The sequence below is a fragment of the Gavialis gangeticus genome, unplaced genomic scaffold (assembly GCF_001723915.1).
Source record: "Gavialis gangeticus isolate Ggan-Ray unplaced genomic scaffold, GavGan_comp1, whole genome shotgun sequence".
Taxonomy (NCBI): Eukaryota; Metazoa; Chordata; order Crocodylia; family Gavialidae; genus Gavialis; species Gavialis gangeticus.
In genome coordinates, this window is record NW_017728992.1 from 2454410 (window position 1) to 2465186 (window position 10777).

At 42.6% G+C, this 10777-nt stretch overlaps 1 protein-coding gene across 3 annotated transcripts in view; it reads right to left on the minus strand.

Annotated features, from left to right (window-relative positions):
• The window catches only part of FHOD3 (formin homology 2 domain containing 3), a 783635-nt gene that overhangs the window by 147070 nt on the left and 625788 nt on the right, over positions 1–10777 (minus strand). The window contains exon 12 of one of the 3 annotated variants that reach the window (XM_019520696.1): positions 2826–2951. The exons of the other annotated variants lie outside the window; for them this stretch is intronic. Within the exon in view, the coding sequence (XP_019376241.1) occupies positions 2826–2951 (126 nt within the window). The remainder of the gene's footprint in view (positions 1–2825; positions 2952–10777) is intronic. 3 annotated transcript variants of the gene reach the window in all.

A 10777-nucleotide genomic window follows, 5' to 3' on the forward strand; every position in this document is an offset into this window, starting at 1 on the left:
TTGAACCTTGAGGTGCACTTTCACAGAAAGCCCTGCATTACTCTGCCTGAAACCTGGCAGGCCTCATGCTTGCACAGGGGGCTATCATCCCTGCTGTTTTCATCCTGCTCTGCCTTAACACACACAAGTGATATGAGTTTTGCTTTCAACAGTTTGAGGTGCACTTTCACAAAAACCCTTGCACCTATCTCCTTGAAACTTGGCAGGAGGAGGGAGATAGTGCATGGCAACCTGCTCAGGAGAGCAGCACCAGGAAGGGAGGGGGCCACAGAATGATTCATGCTGGGAGGGCCCACTGTGCTTCTGGCTCCTGCCCCCAACCCCCTCAGCTCTGTGTGATAGTCACCCTAGTGCTGCTGTTGAGCAGGGCAGAGTGGGGAGGAAGTGGGCTGGAGCATATGGCTGGAGGTGTGGGGGGCACTGCAGTGGGAGCCTCCCCCTCCCTCCCACAGGTCAAAAGCAACTTGACTCCAGGCTCATACCCCATGGTCCTTGCAGTGCTTCAGGGGTCACCAGCAATGGTGCCCAGGGAGCCCGGGACTGCACATGCGTTCATGTGTGTGTGGTGCCCCCCTGACCATGGCACCCTAGGTGGTCAACCACATCATCCATCCATAAGGCCAGCTCTGGTACCTAGGCTACAACTTAACTTATGAAAATCAAGTTGAAGACAATACTCTATATCTGCACTAGAAAAGTGTAGCTTCCTAGGATAGGTTTGGCTAAACTGAATTAGCAGGTGGCATCTAAGCAAAAGTAGACTAGGATTTCTCTGCCTAGGCAAGACAAGGCCTCAGAGGCGTTGTCACAGCCCAGCATGCTCATTGGTATGCTTCCAGCTGAGTTGGGGCATGCTTAGTTCCATCCTTCCACTGTTGACATGGCCTACAGAAACACACAGATTCACTTTCCCAACAAGCTCTAAAATTTAAGGGCTCCTGTAGACATGTGGAGAAGCTACTCCAATACACTATAATGACAGTGCATCAGAGCAGACTTGATTAATCAAGCCTACTGAAGCATGCACTTTAAGTAAAGCTCATCAAACAAGCTAAATACAAGAGACTGCAGGTGCTTTACTTAGAACCACTGTAATTAAAGTGCCCCTCCTATATGTAAAGCACCCCCTCCCCCCAGAGCACATATAAAGATGCCCTAGCTTTCAGATTTTAACAAAGAAGTTCTTCACTGTCCTAATGTTGATGTCTATTACATATGCAAGGAAGTGTTAACTTCTAAATGAAAGTCTTGTAAATGAATGAATGTCTTGTTAACTCTATTCTACAAGCACCTACAAACAACAAAAAGCCTTGAAACAACTGTTCTTCTTTACCATAATTATAGATGAGTAATCTAACAGCTTCAAAAGAATTGGAATGCCTGTCCACATGTTTTTTCTAAGGTGCAAGACAGCCAGGGAGCTGCTTTGGAGTCTTTGGTTCTGGTTTTGTTTGACAATAATTTGACTCAGATTGGGAAAGATGAATCCAGCCAAGTTGGTGTAGGAAGATGAGCAAATGAAAAATGGTATCTTTCACCACAGGTATATTTAATGTAATTACTCACTTGAAGCTATATTAAATCAATACCTTGTGGTTGGAAACATTTACACATTGAAGAATTTGACATGAACTTCCCTAAACAGAAGACTCAGCTGTGGAAAAGACTGAATGCAGCAAGTAATTTAAAAAATCCTGAGAAAAGAACACCAAGGAAAATTAAACTCATTAAAAGATGATTTGGTAATTAAACTTTAGTGGCAAAAGACTCTAGGAAATACTTTGGTATAGGTAGACTGGTTAGAGGCAGCAGGAACCAATTTACAGAGGAAGCAAGAGGCTTTGCTTACAACAAAGCAAGTCAATGGCCTAGATTAGAATTTAAGGTTTGAGGCAAAGGAGGCCTTATTAGCTGCTAACTTGCAGAAAGCTTTTGATAAATTAGTGGACAATTTGGCAACATGTGAACCTTAGCCCATCAGACCCTATTGGAAATTATTTAAGGTTAACCAGCCTTGACAGCAGTATAATTAAAAGCTCCTACCTCTCCCTCTTTAACCCAGCATGATATCCTTTGGAGTTGTCATTTACTTCCAAGCAGTAACAGTTGGTTAATTTTTGGTGGTCTAAAACCTCTCGCCAAATGGAATTTCTTGCATATATCCATAACATTCTTTCTTTCTATATTTCTTCTAAGTGCCTTAGTGGACCATAAATTCATCATGGTATTTTGATTGCTCATAGACAGCATTTTTTAAAAAGAGTTAGTTAGTAAGTTACTATGTGGTTCTCTCAAATATGGTGGGAAACAGTTGGCTTGCAATTTAAAAAATATGAAATGAATGGCACTTTTTCAAGAAAATGAAGGTCTAAAGTTATGCCGTGGGAAATCTGAGCTAGCACATACTCTGAAGAAGTTCAACTTGATTTAACTTGGTCTGTATTAGAGCTGAAGTGTGTAAGACATTAAAATGGGGCAAAATAAAAATTAGCTTTAATTAGCTTTTAATGCCTAATAAGTTGTATTAGTTGGAAATAGTCCTATTTTAACTGTTCCAAATGAAAGAAGCAAGGTAGGGTGCAACTAGATGTATCATCTAAGAACTGCACCACAAGAAATCCATCTAAATTGAGTGATAAAAGGAAACATTTTTAGGTCTTGGTAAATTAGCTTTCCAAAAATTAGAACAGACCTGACTAGGAATTATTTTTTAAATTCAGATAAGAAAAAACATGTCATCATTCCCATTATCTCCTTTTTTTTTTCTCTGTATGCAGGAACAGACTCAAAATACGAATTTAATTAAGAGGACCTTTCTTACAAACCTTTCAGTTTTTGTCTCCTGTGGTGGTGAGAGGCCTGCCCCAGAACAAGAAGTAGACGTTGTAGGTGCACTTAGTCCAGAGTGAGGTCGGGCAGAAGAATAAAAGTTGCTGCCATAGCTACTGTATCTTAAGTTGCCAAAACAAGAAGTGGGAGGCAGAAGGGAGAGAAAAGCGAAAAGAGACAGAAAATAATCAGTCAGAAAGTGGACAAGAGGCAGAGAGCCCTCTTTACTCATAAACAGGGAACAAAGGATACTCCAGAACTTTGTCAACTTTTAAGTTTCTAAGTGTAGTGTCTTTAGTTCCAAACTTTGAAAAAGGTAGCCTATCAGCTGAATTTAATATAAAGCATATCAAGGGCATTTTAAATATTGCATGTGGAGTTATTGGTCTGAAGGTTAAAAGAGATTAGAATGCAACTTTAAAAGAAACAGCTGCAAGTTGGAATATGTAATTGACTGCTCAGTTACTCAGAAATTTACTGCCTAGTTCAGAATCTGATAATCAACCATTAGAAAAGGAACCAAAAAGATCAATATCAGAAGTATCATTCCTAGTGAAATAAAGGAAAACACCAGTATTCCCCATGTGTCATCAGAACACAAACTCACATGATTTGCTAATGTTTATGCTATAAATGAAAAGCATCCAAATTCATTTAAATTAAAACACTCAGTATTTTCTTTCCCCAGCCCCCATCATTTCCCCATCATGTCTTATGATGCCTGTAAAAAATCATCACTGCGGTTAAAAAGGCATGTCTCCGGAAGTACGGCTTTAGGAATTTCTACCATCCATTCACTCCGTTAAAAAAAAATGTTGAACTTCAATATGAGCTTACTGATCAAAGAGAAATTGTTTCCAGGACTCTTGGAATGGTCACCTCCCCAGAGCCCCATGCATCAATGTTTTCCTCCTGGCTTTTCTACTGAGTGGAAAAGGCAACTACCCTACTTTTATGTGCCTCCTAACCGCTCCACTGTCATAATTAAATGACAAGTCAAGGATGTGTAAGAGGCTCTGGATTTGGAAAAGTTATAGCATTCCTTTTTACTTTTCACTAGAGAGAAAGGCACCTTTCTTATTAGGATTTTCTCCCATCTGGTAGGTGGATTATTCCATAAAGTCAACCCACCAAAATGATAAATGTCCAGGCAAGAAAAGTACAAAGTCATTTTTGTTTTAACAGCTCATTACATTAAATTGACCTTGTTTATCTTGTCCCTCATCTTCCCTCTTAAAATGTCAGCATGGTATACCTTCTCTTCATCCAGGCATTTTATTTGAACACCTAGGCGTCTTTTCCAGCTAAATTTAATCTTGCTTCCCATGAAGATCCAAACATTCTTTGGAATATAATCTGCAGCACTGACCACCATGATCAGAGTTAAGGCTAGAGTTAAATTTAAAAGATAAGGGAGGAAGGGATTTTACCATGAATACATCTTCCCCACATTGTTTACTTTGTGACAACATGCATGTTTTAACTCATTCCTCAAGCCTGTGAGTTGGCTTCAGGATGATTTCTCTGAATACAGAAGGAGACATCAAGAGAAGGAACTGAATGGAGACTTTCTATACAAAACGAAAATCTGGGAACTTACTTTCTTTTAGTGTCTGTGGACCAGAATCTGCTTGGAAAATGGACAGAGACCTTGAGGGCCTGCATAGCACAGGACTCCTTTGTTATAGAGACATGAAGTTGCAATTGGTCTTTGCTTTGACATAGATTCAATGTGTGGGTAGAAACAAATCAATAAATTTATATACCTCTCCTTCTCAAACTCAGAAATGAAGATAACAGTTAAAAACACTTCATAGGCTGGTATGAGGATTACCGTATTTTCTCGCATATAGCCTGTACGCTGATATAACCCGCACCAATGTATAACCAGCGGAAAATTGTATTTTTGGAAAATAGTCCATGTATAGACTGCACTCATGTATTCCCCGCACCTGACAGTGTCAGTGCCGGGGGCGATTTTAAGCCTATTAAGCCTGAGAGGTGCAGGCCCCAGTTGCGGCCACTCACTGCTGGTGTGCGGGGACCAGGCTCTTACCGCCCATCTGCAGCTGCCCCCCGAGACATGGCTGCAAGCGCGGCCGCCCAGTCAGAGCTCAGGCGCTGGGTGGCCTCCGCCGGGCCCCACTGCATGGCTGCAGAGGAGAGCAGTTGGGTGTGGGGCTCCCGCATGTGGCGGGAGGGAGGCAGCGCGGGCTCTGGTGGGCATGGCCGCTGGAGCCGGAGTTGAAGCTGGAGCTGGCTAAAAGTGGTGCTAATTGGTGCAGGGGAGGGGAGGGATGAGGAGCTGCAAGCAGGGGGGTGGGGGAGGCAGCCCCGCTCCCTGCTGCTGCCAGCCGTGCTCAGACCAAACCTGCCGGGGCTCACCACCACCCTGACATCAGCCTGCAGCCGGGGATGGGCAGGCACAACGTGGGCAGCGGCGGAGCCAGGGGCTCATGGGTAGGGTTTGCTCCGCGCCTCAACCCCCATTTCGGGGCTCCCCCCCAACAAGACCTTCACCCGGGTCCTCTGCTCCTGGCCCTCAGCGCCCCCAGCCCCGCAGCCATGCAGCCCCCGCACCTGCCTCAGCAAGGCGGGTTTTTCACGCCTAAATCTTATTTTCATTAAAGACTGTTCTAAAGACTCTGCATAGCCCACACCCTTGTATAGCCCGCATCCATCCATCATGTTTGTAAAAACTTATATAGCCCGTGGACTATATGCAAGAAAATACAGTAATTATTGTACAAGGCTTTGAGAAATGAAACCCGCTATGTTGGCCAAGTATTAAGCAATGGAATAGTAAAGCTCAGTTGTGTTTGAAGGGTTATACAGCTTACAATAACTAACTAATAGTTATTTAAATGTTCCTATGTCTGTCAACAATAAATGACATTGGTGTGGGTTCAAAACTACAGAAGCCTTATTAAACTACTTATTAAAAATAATAATTACAGGTTGAAATTTGGCTTTTCGTGTTAAAATTCAGTACATTATTTTGTATTAAAAAACCAATAAAAATAAATTTTTAGTCTGTACAAAATATTTACCAGATGACTATTGAAAACATGCAATGAGAACTTGCTAGCATGTGCAATAAGGGCAGTATAACTACTAATTTGCTGTTAAACCTCTGAGTGTTATTAATAAGCAATTATTTTATAAATCTGATTATGTAAGTAACTTTAGAAAACTTATTCAAGTTTATAGTTGAAAGCTTTAATTTAAAATGTTATTTTCATTTGAAGTATAAAAAAACCCCATTTCTTTCCATTTTGTTCTAGACTATTTTAATATTTATATTTAATGCACATGAGGCCAAGATGATACCCCTATGATGGGATACCAACTGGAAGAAATTACATCTGTGCTCTTGATGAAGGAGATTCTATTCCCTGCTTCTCCCCTCCCTGTCCTGGATCAAAATGTACAAGCGTTCATTCTTCAGAGACAGTTTGTCTTTCAAGGGAGATCTTCCAGGTGCCAAGCTAGAAGCTTTTTCCCCGAGAGGGGGCAGGTTTCCTCTGGGAGAGACTGAATGACTGCTTGTATGCTCCTAGTTTCTACCAGGAAAGCAGTGATTCTCCAGCAGAAACATAACGCCTGTATGTAGCCTATCACATTTATCAGGCCCAATATGCTCAGCAGCTGGATGTGCTTTACTTTAGCAGCCTATGGATAATCATCCTAAGCAATGACACAGGACAGCTTCTTCAAGGCTAGGGACAGAAATGATGCATAAACTGGTATAAGTGGTCTGAAACCACTTCAAATCTGTAACACAACAGAAGTTCAGTCCACAAAAAACACTTTTAAATGGCCAAAACCAATTTAAGATAAACCTGGATGGATGTAGTATCAGACTTAACTGATGTAGATTAAATCAGTTTATTCAACTTCTGTCCCAGATCCCTTCCCAGATTCAAATTGACTCACAGTCCTTCAGCATCCCAGGATGCTTTGTACCTTCCCTGCAACCCCCTCTTCCCCCTCCCTCCCAACAGGGTGGGTAGGCTAGCCTTGGCCCAAGCAGCCTGCTCCAGCTGAGCAGGAAGGTGTGCTCTAGCACCTCCTCTCACCCCCAGCTTCTGGCCTGGGCCACTGCAGGCATGTGGCTGCATCTCCAGAATCAAAAGTAAATGCCTGTTCACTTACTTATTAGTTCAATCTATGCAGCTTATACTAACCTGTGAAAATTCAATCAATTTAATCTCAGTCTTTTTGACTGTCTGTACTGAGCCCAAAAGATGAAAAGTGATCAGAGAAACAGATTTAAAGCACCATAAACCTACATGCACACTGTCTTACTGATCATTTGTACTCCTCTCAAGTCCCTAGATAGATGTGATTTAACTTGAGGGCCTCCTGTAAGGCTTTAGGGGATAAAAACTCTCCAATTCTCATGGTACATCTATGCTGTTGTTTGAACTGACTCTGAGGCTCACTCTTAGCTTGTCTTACACCTCAGGAAAAAGAGATGCCTTCCCATCTACATCACTTTACTGTAGTTGCATACCAAACACAGAAGGAAAGAGGAGTAATGAATGGTCAGACTGATTTGTAGAGGAACTTCACCCAAGCCGTTCTAGGACCAAGTCTGCTGGCTACTTCTCCTCCTCCAGTTTGGCTCTGTTACAGTTCAGTAGAGCAGGAAGTCTAATGCTGGCAAACTCCCTGTGCTTGTGACTATAATCCAAAATGAATTCTGAACATGCTGCACGGGAAGGGCTTGACTTCAGGCCCTGAAACCTGGGAGAGCTTCTGGAGGCAGCTGGACTGCTGCTGGGGTAAGCAGAGGGTTTTTAATGTTGCTGGCCCATGGGACAACCTGACACAGCTGTACAGACATGCCCTCAGTCAGTCAGTATTGGTCTGTAGCATCTGGCAGGCCTTCCTCTCCTCACTCTCCCTAGTGCTGATCTTTTAACAGTTCCCAGTTCTCAGGCTTGGCAACAGTATTTGGTCTGAGGACTCAGCCTTTCACAGCTCTAAACCTGGCTGTTGTGTATGTTGGGATGTTCTTCTAAGTCATTTTTCACCTTTGCTCCTTGGTTTCTTTTAAAAATTCCTTTGATCTAATGTTATGCCTTTAGGCAAGGTAATACCAAATCCTGGTATTTATAAGAAATACAACTATTTTTCATTTATGAGACTTGAAGGTAATTATGCTTGTCAGAAGAGTTTCTTAATTTTGGGGCATGGTTTTGTTTTCTGTAGATATAAACCATACCATGATTTATACATGTCTTTACCAGCTGGAAATTGGATTGCTGTGATGTGATCTGCATAGAATTACACCGTCAAACAAGTCAAATTGCAGTAAATGCAAAACGTGGTTGCTTTCCTATAAAGCTGCATTTACACAGGCAGCATGCTATACCACTTCTCCACCACCTGAACTACTGCTTAAATACCTCTGAGGATCTGGGTCTGAGAGACACGAGTCATATCTTTATTTTCCACTATAGCAGGGACATTAATCTGAGGCAATCAAGCTAACAGGCATTCCTCAAAACACAAGGAAAATATTCTCACTGAAGATCCCTTAGTTTCCTACCTCAATTGCCATAGTTCAGACAGTTATGCCATATGTTGACAAGATACTTTAAGTCAAATATATTCTCCCAGGCCTTTAATGTCACAGTAGGTGTGGCTTTTGGATGGCATATGAGAAGTTCCACTTACAGCATTAAGTAGACTTCAGTGGCAGGAAGGATGGGTTTAAAAGGTGTTTAAGATGTAAATTCTACTGAATTGCTATTGTACCATTCTGCCTGTGTTTGTGGTGTGCATTTTATTCTATGCACCATGCTAAAAGTTTAAGAGCAAGAGTCTTTGAGAATCAGGAGTTTCAAAACTGATACACAAGATTTTCAAAAGCATTTGGCACTGGGTTGACTCCTGACTCTACTCCCAGAATGCAGCAGGAATTTTACAACCAACTTCAAGAGAAGCAGAGTCAGGCAAATCTTGAAAATCCTCCCATTATTAACAATCAACCTTTCCCACTGTATTTTGTGTTTTCTTTATGTCTGCCCCTTTCCCAGAGGCAGAAAAGAACTGCTTGTCTTTTTTGCTGATTGGGTTAATGGCTGATTTGCTATCTGTCAAAGCCAGAAGGTTAAAGAAAGTATCTCTAGAGACAATCCTCTACCCAAGTGGTTCTCAAGCTTTTAAGGCTCTAGGCACCCCTCCAATTTTTTTCAAAATTTAATGCAACTCCATTAAACCCCCCTTAATTGAAATATATTATACATATTACACACTTTATAATTCTATTATTAATCCATGTGTTATCAACCAGTCAGGTCATTGTAATATTATATTCACCCTGTTGTTACCACAGCCACAACCAGGTGGATCTTTGCTGTGCACTGCTTACACAGTCAGATTGGGAAGTGACTGTGGCAACAGTATATGCTCTTGTCATAGCTCTTCCTGGTCCAGCCCTGCTTGGAAACTTCTGGAAGCAGACATGCAGGGTAGATGGAGTTGTTCTGCATGCCTCTGCTTTCAGACTAGTGGTTTCAGTAGCAAGGTGTGCTTGTCTGCATTACAGTACGCAGATGGGCACACCATTTCTGCTGCAGCTCTTCCTGGTTTGGCTCCGATGTGCTTCCTGAAAACATGCAGTGCAGTGCTACCTGATGGCAGCAGTATTTATCTCCCAGCTGCCGCCACCACGGAGCAGACTGCCCCACATACCTCTGCTTTCAGAAGATATGTCTGAGTCAAACCAGAAAGAGCTGCAGCAGAAGCTTCCACGGCCACTTGTCCCTTTCCAACCTGACTCCTGACAGCAGAGGCACGAGCGGTGCAGCACCCTGGCAGGTTCTTACAGCACTCCAGTGGAGACCTCATTTAAATTAGTATCTGGCTTGTGGGTTTAAGTCTTCACACTGCCTGTCAGTCTAATTAATCCTCACATAGCTAACCCGGCACAACAACGTTATACGTAAACACATCACAGTGTTATTTGCTTTTTAACAGCTCATTAGTACTTTTATTTTATCCTTCCTCTTCCCCTTTAAACAGCCAGCAGTGCAGAGCTCCTCTTCAGAAAAAGAATGCCAAAGCTAAGGGGGTATTCATTAAGAGATGGAAGTGACGATAGGGCCTGGGAACACACTTTGCATTGATAAATAGCAGTGGATACCAGAAAGATTGCTATTCAGGTGAACTGGCATGGGGCAGGGGGTGGGGTGGGGATCAATGGACCTAACTGACTTGATTAGCACCCTCTGAACAGATGGCACTCATTTCCATGCACCCCGAAAGTGCTCATCACCTCCACTAGCCCTTCCTCCTTGGTGCACCAATGTAAAATGCCTCTGTCCCTGTCTCACTGGCCTCTGTACTTCTAGGAATCAGTCTCCTTGTTCAGTTATACAACTTTGGCAGACTCAGGTCTTCTTAAAACTCTGTCCAGCCTCTCATTATAAGGAAGTGACACCAGACACCCCACCTTAAACTAGGCCCCAGATCCCATGAAAAGGATTTGAAAAATGAAGGTGGCCAGGGTAAAACTCCACTGCAGAGTTATTAAGGAATAGGAGACATGTTGGAACCTGCTTTAATCTACTGATTCTTTCTACTATGCAAAACATATGTGCATTATCAGCAAAGGAAGATCACTATCAAGGACTAGAGGAGGCCTAGTAGAAAATAGAAAGAAGGAACATTTCAATTCAAAAGGAACCTCAATTTTTAATGTGTGATTAGCAGGGATCCATGTTTTTCATATCCCATGGAAAAACAGAGAAAACCACGGATTCCTTGTTTTTATTTGAGAAAACATGGATTTCTCTTTTTAGCAGAGAAATTGGCAGAGTCTCTGCTTTTGCAAAGAGCTCTTGCAGGCTGGCACAGGTCCAGCCTGCAAGAGCCAACTGCAAAAAGGGTGAGAAACCCCCTGCCCTGCCCGGAGGGGGAGGGAGAGGGGGGGGGG